This window comes from Saccoglossus kowalevskii, chromosome 11, assembly GCF_978046115.1.
Source record: "Saccoglossus kowalevskii chromosome 11, keSacKowa6.1, whole genome shotgun sequence".
Lineage (NCBI taxonomy): Eukaryota > Metazoa > Hemichordata > Enteropneusta > Harrimaniidae > Saccoglossus > Saccoglossus kowalevskii.
The window spans coordinates 24,212,186-24,225,911 of record NC_140651.1 but is presented as its reverse complement, the minus strand read 5'-3'; the positions used below and the strand labels follow the sequence as shown (position 1 = coordinate 24,225,911).

Genomic DNA, 13,726 nt, shown 5'->3' with positions numbered 1-13,726 from the left:
CTTGTATTCCTTGTAATCACAATGGGTATATGTACTGGGTGTTTTGTCTGTAAAGTTGTGTACCAATCCATTGCGTTTTCCTTGTATTCCTTGTAATCACAATGAGTATATGTACTGGGTGTTTTGTCTGTAAAGTTGTGCACCAATCCATTGCGTTTTCCCTGTATTCCTTGTAATCACAATGGGTATATGCTCTGGGTGTTTTGTCTGTAAAGTTGTGCACCAATCCATTGCGTTTTCCCTGTATTCCTTGTAACCACAATGGGTATATGTTCTGGGTGTTTTGTCTGTAAAGTTGTGCACCAATCCATTGCGTTTTCCCTGTATTCCTTGTAATCACAATGGGTATATCTACTGGGTGTTTTGTCTGTAAGGTTGTGCACCCATCCATTAATTTTTCCATGTATTCCTTGCATTCACAATGGGTATATGTACTGGGTGTTTTGTCTGTAAAGTTGTGCACCAATCCATTGCGTTTTCCCTGTATTCCTTGTAATCACAATGGGTATATGTTCTGGGTGTTTTGTCTGTAAAGTTGTGCACCAATCCATTGCGTTTTCCCTGTATTCCTTGTAATCACAATGGGTATATGTACTGGGTGTTTTGTCTTTAAAGTTGTGCACCAATCCATTGCGTTTTCCCTGTATTCTTTGTAATCACAATGGGTATATGTACTGGGTGTTTTGTCTGTAAAGTTGTGCACCAATCCATTGTGTTTTCCCTGTATTCCTTGTAATCACAATGGGTATATGTACTGGGTGTTTTGTCTGTAAAGTTGTGCACCAATCCATTGTGTTTTCCCTGTATTCCTTGTAATCACAATGGGTATATGTACTGGGTGTTTTGTCTGTAAAGTTGTGTACCAATCCATTGTGTTTTCCCTGTATTCTTTGTAATTACAATGGGTATATGTACTGGGTTTTTTGTCTGTAAAGTTGTGCACCAATCCATTGTGTTTTCCCTGTATTCCTTGTAATCACAATGGGTATATGTACTGGGTGTTTTGTCTGTAAAGTTGTGCACCAATCCATTGTGTTTTCCCAGTATTCTTTGTAATTACAATGGGTATATGTACTGGGTGTTTTGTCTGTAAAGTTGTGCACCAATCCATTGTGTTTTCCCTATATTCTTTGTAATCACAATGGGTATATGTACTGGGTGTTTTGTCTGTAAAGTTGTGCACCAATCCATTGTGTTTTCCCAGTATTCTTTGTAATTACAATGGGTATATGTACTGGGTGTTTTGTCTGTAAAGTTGTGCACCAATCCATTGTGTTTTCCCAGTATTCTTTGTAATTACAATGGGTATATGTACTGGGTGTTTTGTCTGTACAGTTGTGCACCAATCCATTGTGTTTTCCCTGTATTCCTTGTAATGACAATGGGTATATCTACTGGGTGTTTTGTCTGTAAAGTTGTGCACCAATCCATTGTGTTTTCCCAGTATTCTTTGTAATTACAATGGGTATATGTACTGGGTGTTTTGTCTGTAAAGTTGTGCACCAATCCATTGTGTTTTCCCAGTATTCCTTGTGATCACATTGAGTATATGTACTGGGTGTTTTGTATGTAAAGTTGTGCACCAATCCATTGTGTTTTCCCTATATTCTTTGTAATCACAATGGGTATATGTACTGGGTGTTTTGTCTGTAAAGTTGTGCACCAATCCATTGTGTTTTCCCAGTATTCTTTGTAATTACAATGGTATATGTACTGGGTGTTTTGTCTGTAAAGTTGTGCACCAATCCATTGTGTTTTCCCTATATTCTTTGTAATCACAATGGGTATATGTACTGGGTGTTTTGTCTGTAAAGTTGTGCACCAATCCATTGTGTTTTCCCAGTATTCTTTGTAATTACAATGGGTATATGTACTGGGTGTTTTGTCTGTAAAGTTGTGCACCAATCCATTGTGTTTTCCCTATATTCTTTGTAATCACAATGGGTATATGTACTGGGTGTTTTGTCTGTAAAGTTGTGCACCAATCCATTGTGTTTTCCCTGTATTCCTTGTAATCACAATGGGTATATGTACTGGGTGTTTTGTCTGTAAAGTTGTGCACCAATCCATTGTGTTTTCCCTGTATTCCTTGTAATCACAATGGGTATATGTACTGGGTGTTTTGTCTGTAAAGTTGTGTACCAATCAATTGTGTTTTCCCTGTATTCTTTGTAATTACAATGGGTATATGTATTGGGTTTTTTGTCTGTAAAGTTGTGCACCAATCCATTGTGTTTTCCCTGTATTCCTTGTAATCACAATGGGTATATGTACTGGGTGTTTTGTCTGTAAAGTTGTGCACCAATCCATTGTGTTTTCCCAGTATTCTTTGTAATTACAATGGGTATATGTACTGGGTGTTTTGTCTGTAAAGTTGTGCACCAATCCATTGTGTTTTCCCTATATTCTTTGTAATCACAATGGGTATATGTACTGGGTGTTTTGTCTGTAAAGTTGTGCACCAATCCATTGTGTTTTCCCAGTATTCTTTGTAATCACAATGGGTATATGTACTGGGTGTTTTGTCTGTAATCAGTCAGCTAACTGTGAACAATTTTTGACAGGAACAACAATATGTAGGAAAATAAAATGAATGTTCATTTTTTTTCACCGAGTAAGCAAATTCAGCAGGATCGTGTGGGTCTTTTGCAGACAAGTGATTCTTCCATATCTTAAACCCAGTGAAGAACACATGGATTCTGATTATAGGAAGGGGATATTTTTTTGTTGCTAAAGGGGATAGCTAAAATGATGTCATCTGGAGAAATTGCAAGTCAAGGGAACACCCTGGGAGTTTTAAGTTTTTTTAAGGGAATACATACATACGTGTTACTCATATTTAATGTTACTTGACGATGATATCAATTTTATTGCTTAGTGAATTTCTTTACTGCCCATGTCTCCGAACCATACAATAATGTTGACCAATTATAACACTTATAACTATTTTTTTCATTATCTCTATATTTATACTTATGCATGTTAGCACTTGAGACATATTCAGACATATTTTCAATTGCTGACCCACATCTCAAGTTACTCTGTGCACTAGATAAACGATATTTAGATCTTGCTGAATTGGTGTTTCATCTATGCTGATGTTGATCAATTGAATCCTCGGGGGCGGACATCCGGGCATTTTCACCGCCTGGCAACCCGCGGCGGTGAAAACAAAGGCCAAAAACTCGCTGAAAACGATACTTTGGGATTATTGTTGAGACTCCTCTGAACAGTGTAACAAGATTAGCCCTACGTGTGTAACATATATAAATTTGGCTGTTCGGGATTACTTCAAAGTTGAGTTTGTGTTGTTTTCTCGAATTTTCACCGGCTCGACCGGCGTTTCACAGCAGCGCGCACAGAGCCCATAGCAATGCATGTACAGTGGTGCGCGTCGTAGCAACGTGGAACGTCTTGTGACGTAGCTCCGCCCCCGAGGATACTGTCAATGTTTGCTGGCATAGGTCAATGATGTGGTCATCCATGACTTTAAGTGTTGTAGCTAGAAATTTATCTAACCCTGTTGTTTTTCGTCTCTTCTTTTTGCGTGTCTTCTTCTAACACATTCTCTCAAATTATGGTTCCAAATTGGGGGAATTGCGCGCTGCCTTATAATCATCATTACATTCTGTTATATCCTCATGCTCATCTAGCTTCCTCCAATCAAATAAAGTTTTCCATTTTTTTGGCTTTTTCTTTTTATGACCTTCGCTGTTGGATAACTCTTTCACTTTAATGTGCATTTCTTTCGACTTAAACTTAATTTCACAACGTCTTAACTTCTCCATCATTTTCCGTGTTCATTTATGTTGATGCAATTCATTCAACGATGGCTGGCCACAAGTTCGTTTTCCATCAAGAGTGTGTTCTGGATGTTCTACCCATCTTGCTTTCGCACCTCGCACCTTTCGACTAAGGCATTCACCATTATTATTCATGCACTTGAGGAATGCTTTCCCCTACATAATAACCCTTGAACCTGATGATACCCTTTACTTAGTCTTCCTCGCCAGCCAATGAGATGTAATATCGTGTGGCCGCTGGTGTGGATTACCAACTTTTTGGAGCCACTATTGAGAGTTGTGTACTTGTGGGAGGCCATTAGTGAAAATAAAAATAATGTGGAATTGTGTTATAGTCAAACTTGCGAGGAATACCTCATGATCACAATATTTTCAGGATAGAGGTCGTTCGTGACATAAAATGCTTTTAATAAATGCGTTTTACCAGAGGTACATTACTTGGGGTTTGCAACTCGCATAGTACTGTATGGTGACATCATGTCAAGATCCCATTCAAGTCTCATCTCGTGGATAGCGAGACTGAGGCTACGACCTTCTAACATGATATATATCAATGTTCAAGGTTTGTAATGAAAAAATAAAACTTTTCTTGCCACTATCGTAGTGAAAAATGTAATACATCGAAAATGTACAGAAAATATAGTTCTCGTAATCCGTCATATCGTGGGCAGCTATTTTGATCCACCTGGACATCCCAGTATCCTAGTTACCTCGGGCATGCGCATTCGCATTTTTCAGAGTTGGAACGCTTATGCGAGAGCGAGATTGTAACGGGATCTTGGTATCATGTCACCGTAGTTGCAAACCCCAAGTAATGTACCTCTGGTTTTACCTAAATAAATGTTTAGTCTGCACTAAAGTGTGGTGTTTATTATCCTGTGGTGGCTACAAGAAAACGTGCTGTATTGGTTGTCCGTTAGTACCTTCCATGGTTGTACGTATCTGTGCAAACCGCATGCAGCGCAAAACCTAGAAGTGGATAATGAGATTTATTAATATTTGTGGCGCATTGTTTTGAAGTAGCGCTTTTCCAGACTGTGGATGAAACACAATTTGAGATTGGGATAATGCATTTGTCAGTTTCTTCCAACTTACGTGTAGAACTATAATGTTTGTAATTGTCCTTAGTTATACTGTGAATTAATATTTTTCACTCCACATTCTCCATGTCCTTAATACTAAAATCATTCAATACCTTGAAAAGATCACCCTCTGCATTTTTTGTCTTGAGACTATCCTATCGTACAATGATGGGTAGTGCATTTTTCAGCACCTATCAGCAGTAAATAAGAAAAAGCATATACTATATCGACAGAAGTCTGTTTGGTTTATGAGAGGCCCTTTAACCGTCTACCAAATTTTATTATTCATTCTCAGTCTGAGTTGTCAGCAAACCTACAGTATTTCTCGTCCTTTCTTGATGATTCAAAATACACATTTTCTAGTGATCTATGATCACCGGAATTTGGCGGCGTTCATATCGATATCGCTTGTAGTCACATACTTTTTTAGTAACCGTGATGCAACACGCTTACGAGTTTGATCACCATGATTCATCAGTCGATGAGGGCGCTATCCAGATCCAACACCGTGGTAAACATAACCTCGCTACAGTTTGTGATCCCTTGAATTTGGTACCTTCGTTCGCAAAATGACGACTGTTGCAATCCAGCCCGAGTTTGGCTATGTGATTTTCACACTTTTCTTAAGCTGGGTAATGATAATGTACCTCGGAATTCGTGTTGGAAAAGCGAGAAAGCAGTACAATGTCAAGGTAGGTCACGCTGAGTATCAACAGGCAGAATTTGTTGACCCTTGTGGGCAATATTTCAAAACGCCCATATAACCAAGGAAGGTTATGATATCACTGACAACCTCTACGCGAAGATAAAAAATATATTTTACGAGTTGTTACAGGTGTTTGTTATTAAACTATAATGTGATAAAATTACAGTCTGTAGAAAACTTGGTTCGGAAAAAACTTCTTTGTGACCAAGTGACCCCAGTGCAAAAACAAAAAACTGACCCCTCAGTGAATCACGGTTACTAAAAAAGAGTAACCGTGGTTAGATCATGCAGAAATTAAGCTAATATTTAGACGTACATATTTCCTACACGCACATATATCGAAAAATAAATGTACTATAATTTGTAACATTGCGGATACCTCATGTTTTCTGTTTGATCATTGTGATTCAGCATTTTTAAAAATTTAATCAAAGGGTGAAAATATCTGGTTAATCAATCATTTGCTGCAAATTACCACCACTAAATTGTTTGTTAATAAAACTTGAAACCAGAATTGTGTAATAACCAAATTAAAGTTTAGGGTTTAGGTTGATATACTGTCCATGTCCAGTCTATTTTATTTATACTCAAATTGAAGTTGAATTTTATTGAATTTCATATAAGGCCAAAAAAAAAAAAAAAAAAAAACTTGTTGCCCTCAAGTCGGGAAAAATTGGGTCGGTCGGTCGGATTTTTTTTTTTTTTTTTTTTTTTTTTTTTAAACTCATGAAAACTAAAGGTAAAGAGCCAAGATATATGGACTTCATAGTATTCAGAACATGTCAGAGAAATACAAATCAACCCAAGGTTCAAAGTCTCCACTTATTCCCCCGGGGACCTTGGGGATCAAACAACGGTCCTGGATAGTTAGTTTTTTAGAGGAAACACTTTTTCACTGCTTAAAATGGTAAATTTTTAATATTTGACCCTATTTTAAAAACAAGAAGAAACCGTGATCCAATATTTCATATTTTTCGGTCAGTCACTGAGGGCAACAAAACAATTTTTTTTGTGGCCTAAATGCAGTTAAACTAGGGTCCTACTACTAGATGCGCGGACATGCCCCTGCCCCCACCCCCGCCCGGACAGCCCCACGCGTGTCTGCGCGTCTAGTAGTAGGACCGGTTAAACTATAATTGAATTGCATTCCTATTTAATAATTTAGGATTGCAATTTAATTTAAATCACAAATCAGCTAGCTAGGGTTTAGTGCAAATTTTGACACTGCTAAGGTGTTGTGATTGGTCTATCCTAGCAGTGTGCGTCTGCTAAGGTGTTGTGATTGGTCTATCCCAGCAGTGTGCGTCTGCTAAGGTGCTGTGATTAGTCTATCCTAGCAGTGTGCGTCTGCTAAGGTGTTGTGATTGGTCTATCCCAGCAGTGTGCGTCTGCTAAGGTGTTGTGATTAGTCTATCCTAGCAGTGTGCGTCTGCTAAGATGTTGTGATTGGTCTATCCTAACAGTGTGCGTCTGCTAAGGTGTTGTGATTGGTCTATCCTAGCAGTGTGCGTCTGCTAAGGTGTTGTGATTGGTCTATCCCAGCAGTGTGCGTCTGCTAAGGTGCTGTGATTAGTCTATCCTAGCAGTGTGCGTCTGCTAAGGTGTTGTGATTGGTCTATCCCAGCAGTGTGCGTCTGCTAAGGTGTTGTGATTGGTCTAACCTAGCAGTGTGGCCTGCTAAGGTGTTGTAATTGGTCTATCCTAGCAGTGTGCGTCTGCTAAGGTGTTGTGATTGGTCTATCCTAGCAGTGTGCGTCTGCTAAGGTGTTGTGATTGGTCTATCCTAGCAGTGTGCGTCTGCTAAGGTGTTGTAATTGGTCTATCCCAGCAGTGTGCGTCTGCTAAGGTGTTGTGATTGGTCTAACCTAGCAGTGTGCGTCTGCTAAGGTGTTGTGATTAGTCTATCCTAGCAGTGTGCGTCTGCTAAGGTGTTGTGATTGGTCTATCCTAGCAGTGTGCGTCTGCTAAGGTGTTGTGATTGGTCTATCCTAGCAGTGTGCGTCTGCTAAGGTGTTGTGATTGGTCTATCCTAGCAGTGTGCGTCTGCTAAGGTGTTGTGATTGGTCTATCCTAGCAGTGTGCGTCTGCTAAGGTGTTGTGATTGGTCTATCCTAGCAGTGTGCGTCTGCTGAGGTGTTGTGATTGGTCTATCCTAGCAGTGTGCGTCTGCTAAGATGTTGTGATTGGTCTATCCTAGCAGTGTGCGTCTGCTGAGGTGTTGTGATTGGTCTAAATGTCAATTGAAATTTATATAACATTATATAAAAAACATTCAGGCTTTAATGAAATTAAAATACATTGTTTATTTTATATATTTCCCAATTATTAAATCTCTTAAAAAAAATTGTTTCCCTCCACCCACTAGAACATTTCCCAAATATGCAAATTTTATGTATAATGTAAGCAAATTAGGCGACCGACTGACCCAGGAAAAATTTTGAATTATGGTAAACATTTAAAAAAAAAATAACTCTCATTTTTTGCTATTTTTAGTCTGAATCCCAAACTAAAAAAAAAACTTGCCCAATTCTGGTCTTGTCTTTTTGTCTTGTCTTCACTACCCCCAGCTTTTCATTGGGTCCTCAACCAATCAATAGTAGTTGACACTGCTCATGACCCCTTGCTAAGTTTTTTCCAGATGTTTGAAATAAATGATTGCTTTTCTTTTAATTCTATGTTTTTATTCTATTCTCTTTTTTTAGTACCCTAATATGTACAGTGATAAACATCCTATATTCAACTGTTTTCAACGAGGACATCAAAATACGTAAGTTATTTTATTTCTGCATTAAATTAACATATGTGTAATAAAAAATTTGAATTTTTAATAGTATTTGGCTCAGGAGCTTAGCCTATACTGTCTGTTTATTCAAAATGAGGTGCTTGCTGATTGGATGATGTCAAACTAACTCATTAATATTAATTAGTACTCTTTATGATGTTACAATATAATTCGAGATAGGTCAATTTTAGATTTGTTAACAATTTATATTCATAAAATGTGTACTGAAACGTTCACAGGTTTCTGCCTCTCACTGTAATGCATGCTTCTTTATAAAGCAGGTTTATTCTCTGCCTTCTTGTATGAAGAAAATGCTTATGTCAACTGCAGATTATAAGCTTTCTGACACCAGGGGGCGCTGTAATAAGTTCAACACTACAGCACTAAAAAAACTTTGTTTTCAGTTGCCTGGCAGGTCGGTGGTTTCTATTCATGCTACCAATGAACATAAGATGTTAATGGGAGTTATTTCCTGGAAGGATATAGCATGGGGCGAATGGATACACAAATTGAAATGGTTGGGTCTTGTATCGACTATCCTAGAACAGTTGAAAAACAAAAATGAGGATCTTCATTGGATATACAATGTATTTAAAGTCATGGGAATACCTCTGGAATTAGACTTAGAATTTGTAATTAAAAAAAAGCATAAAAAATAGCTTTGTGACAGGTTTTTTGTCACATCTTTAAGTGGAATTAAACTAAGGGACTATTGAATGGGGTGAAAGTTACAAACTTATGATGAAAATTACAACAGACAGTAAAGTTAAAGAATTTCAGTTTAAGATCTTGCACAATATTTTATACACAAATCAAAAATTAATCCACATAAATACGCAACTTCATTATGTACACAATGTCATGTGCAAAGTTATGAACATTTATGTCATGACTGTCATTACGCTGAGTCTCTGAAGAAATATTCTTTTCTGGTAGGATGATTCAATCAAAAAGCAGTCACCAACAAGTAGATTGTGTCTGATAATTCCTGATGCAAATGAAACATTACTGGTAAATTTTATTTATGTAAGAAAACACATACATTTCTGTGAAATGTTGAGGCATTTGTATGTTATTGTAAACGAATTTATGAGTGTGGACATTACATTGCAACAGAAGGGAGGACAAGTAAGATGATATTGCACCTTAAGAAGTGGAGCCCTATACTGCTATATCTGAGATACAGATACAGAAATATACAGATGTAATTCACAATACTAAGTACCCAATAAAACGTCTCTTAAAAAATAAATGCACAATTAAAATAATTTGAAAATGTCATATTTTATTTTTGTTCTAGATTGGAGGTGTACCCGGTTTACCTTGTGTTTCAGATATTTGCTGGACTACAGTATCCTGTAAGTTTTACAAGTTATGTAAGGCCAAGTAATGAGTTTCTAGTGAACTTCTTTTTTTTTTAAATTGACTGGCACATGTGTCTTTGTATTTTTATTCAAAAATTGTCATTACATTTGTGTGTTTACATGAAACTAAATTCTGTAAAACATTCTTTAAATAGCTACATGCATTTTAGCGAATTTGACTCCATGCATGAATTAACGAAAGTGCCAACAATCTCATTGTGAGAATATACTTTATTCTAAATTAGCGACATCTTGAATTAGCAAAATTACAGATTAGCTTAATTAGCTAAAATAACATGCTAGCTAAAAAGACATGTTTTACAGTATTATTATTAAGTATTACAAACAAAAATGCAGAACTAAAAGTGAGAGGCACACATTTTACTGATTTACTAGCTATTATACCAAACTACATCTTATCAATTATTGAAGCAAATCATGTTTATGTCATGTATGATCAACAGCCAATCAAATTGCATGTTTCAGCAGACTACTTTCTAGTAAGATGCATACTAATTACCTTTAGTTGACAAATCTCATCAGAGGAAAGAAGAAAACAGAGCTACATGTACATGCCTCTCATTTAAATGATATGGCTTTAAAATAAATTGCTTGATAGGGTTCAGTTCGCTAGTAATGAAGGCCCTGAAAATAGGTCAATTAGTTTTTCAAAATTGATATTGGCATCTTTTTTCCTTTTTATTTTAAATTTGTAATAAATTTATTTGCTAGATTTAATTTTTCCTGAAAATTGTATTTTTCTCATGTTCTAACATTTCGAATTGATTAGTGTGATGACTAGAAACATGAAACTGTCTTTTCTGAGCGGGACAGTGATTATGATTATTGTTGTATCAGGATTCAAGTGAAAAATCAGTGGGTTGGTATTATACTTTCTTCTGTTAAATGAGCCACTGGTATTTTGTTTGTCACACACCCCGAAATAAATAGCAAAGGTATTATATTGACTTATGTTGAAAACGCCATAGTTTCTATAATTATGGTTCATGTGAACATGTATTTGTCACTGGCTGCCAGAAATCTGGTTATGTCACAACACTGTTTCTCCTGCCTTAATTTATAATGTTTTACCTATTTCTTCTAATCACATAGCTGTGTGCAACAGTTGCTGGCTTGGTTTGGATTGTCAGTAGAATCTCATATGCCCATGGATATTACACAGGAGGTGAGTGATTAAGTCAACATAGCATAGAAATTCAAATAAAGGTTGGTTTGGATTGTCAGTAGAATCTCATATGCCCATGGATATTACACAGGAGGTGAGTGATTAAGTTAACATAGCATAGAAATTCAAATGAAGGTTGGTTTGGATTGTCAGTAGAATCTCATATGCCCATGGATATTACACAGGAGGTGAGTGATTAAGTCAACATAGCATAGAAATTCAAATAAAGGTTGGTTTGGATTGTCAGTAGAATCTCATATGCCCATGGATATTACACAGGAGGTGAGGGATTAAGTCAACATAGCATAGAAATTCAAATAAAGGTTGGTTTGGATTGTCAGTAGAATCTCATATGCCCGTGGATATTACACAGGAGGTGAGTGATTGAGTCAACATAGCATAGAAATTCAAATAAAGGTTGGTTTGGATTGTCAGTAGAATCTCATATGCCCATGGATATTACACAGGAGGTGAGTGATTAAGTCAACATAGCATAGAAATTCAAATAAAGGTTAAGATTGTCAGTAAAATCTTGTATACCCTTGGATATTACACAATTTCAACTTTGTCAGGTAATGTTTTTATTTGCAAATAGTGCATACAGTAGTGCATGTTGCCACAGAAACCAAATTCTTCCTATTGTAATGGCATTATGGTGAGTTGATGTGCTATTCCTGCGTCAACTATGAATCCGTAACCAAGGAAACCCCAAAAGTACATTCATTGGTGAATTGAACATAATATTGATCCACCCCATTAATTCTGTGGCACACTCACAGGAACTGAGTTGATAGAATAGGATTTGAATTGATTCAGTTTCCTTCTTTGTTTCAGATCCTGAGAAGCGTATGAGAGGAGCGTATGGATATCTGGGTTTATTCTCCCTAGTGGGAATGTCCATTATGTTTGCATGCAAACTACTCAACTGGTGTTAAAGCCGGTTGTACGGTGGCTCACAAAATCTTTAAAATCTTGATTCTGAAAAATTGTTCAAAATGAAATACTAGTAAATGTTTTGGAAATTATGTCAATGAAATCAATATTCACAGCTTGTGTATTAAATATACCTTATGATTTTTTACCAATTATATATATGAACATAAATTATCTTTGGTTTCAACATACACATGTACTCGTTGTGTCATAAAAAAACAGACCAATCACAGATTATTTTAAAATCTTTGAATCATTGTTTCTTTATCATGACAAATGGACTCAAAATGACAATTATGGTGAATATAAATTATTTCGATGAAAGGATTTTGAGAATGGTTATAGTTACATCTTAATATGTGATTGGTGTTTAATAAATTTTTATATACCACTGTATCTTCGTATTAGTGTTATTTATCACCCATATATACATCCATTGGTTTTTAGCTTGCAGAAACTGGAAAGTTTACTTCTGTGCATTGATGAATGTATATCTCAACATTTATGGATCAGTCATGTTAAAATTTTACACATACATCACACACGGTGTCACAAGCATGTACATTTATTCAACAATTCAAGATGGTTGAATAGTTGCCATTTTAGTGCTAAATTTCATCAAAATTAAGTACATCTGCCATTCCGGAACCGAATTGCAGTCATTCATTAAACTTGGTATATATTGATCATGTATTTTGAATACCGGTATTATGGAACTCTGATGCACCATATTTTGCACATACATTCAAAATGGTTGACAAGTGGCCATTTTGTTGTCTGTTCTTCACTAAACGGTGATTAAATTTCAGTTACATCTTCAACGTTCTGGTCATCACATCACTTTTTTCTCTTTGTTTAGTTTAACCATGCATGTTTTGAAAAAGGTTCATACTTGTCATTTCGAATTTTTTTTAAACTCAGTATTTACATATACTATTCTCGCGATTCAACCATATGTGCTTGGCCCCTTCAGTACATCGTGGGAAATCCCTATTGTATCACCAATACACAAACTCTCCTGGATCACTGTGCTGGTGATGGACTTAAATACAGAACTGGGACTGCATTCTTATTGCTTGTTTTATATATGGATTGAAAATGGCTGACCCATGGCTATGTTTTATTTTCAGATGTTCTTTACCGATTCATTGACATTCATTTACTGAAGTTGTTGATACAAAGACTTGCAAATAATGACATACATATGCACATTGATTATGTTTACCAACTGACTGTCATCCCCCCAAACTTGTCATTACTGGGCAGATCCAGAATTGTTTTGCTTGGTTCGTTTACATGTAAAAAAGAAAAACGACCAAAATTAAACAAATCTTAACATTTTTGGATGATTTGTATGAACCAAATAAAAACGCTCTGTATCCTGATCAACAATCTTCGATGTGCCTGAGTCAATTGGATTCAAACTTGGCATTGTCATCACACATGGCATCTTACTGATGCACATCTTTTTTCAAGATTTTGTTACCGGTACTCGGCCAATTTTTATTTTTTGTGCCATCCCTTTTTTTACATGCACTTTCACTTTTATTTATTTCTCTTGACACACTTTTTGTGTAAATTTTATAGAAATATGTAATATATTTCATTTGCATGCCATGTTTTTTTTCTCGAGTACAAATTCAGCTAATATTTCACCTTTTTTAAAACTAATTATTTGAATCTGGTCAGCATGTTTACGGCAAATATCTAGTCTACTAAAATTATCTATATATAGCCTTTTCCAATGTTCCATTATCTCCTAGGGACATTGTTCTTTTGATACAATCATGCCAAACTTTACGACTTTTAGAGAGAAGCACATCATGATCAATGTGATTATTGTCCATAATATAAATCAATCAAGTTGGTC

At 36.2% G+C, this 13,726-nt stretch overlaps 1 protein-coding gene across 1 annotated transcript; it reads left to right on the top strand.

Moving 5' to 3' along the window:
- The first annotated feature begins 5,376 nt into the window (after positions 1-5,376).
- On the top strand, positions 5,377-12,252 carry LOC100374398 (glutathione S-transferase 3, mitochondrial-like). The gene is made up of 5 exons (XM_085505500.1): positions 5,377-5,577; positions 8,294-8,358; positions 9,674-9,731; positions 10,851-10,923; positions 11,758-12,252. Exons 1-5 carry the CDS (start codon positions 5,455-5,457, stop codon positions 11,856-11,858), a joined length of 420 nt encoding a protein of 139 aa, XP_085361626.1. The 5' UTR covers positions 5,377-5,454; the 3' UTR covers positions 11,859-12,252.
- The last annotated feature ends 1,474 nt before the right edge of the window (positions 12,253-13,726 follow it).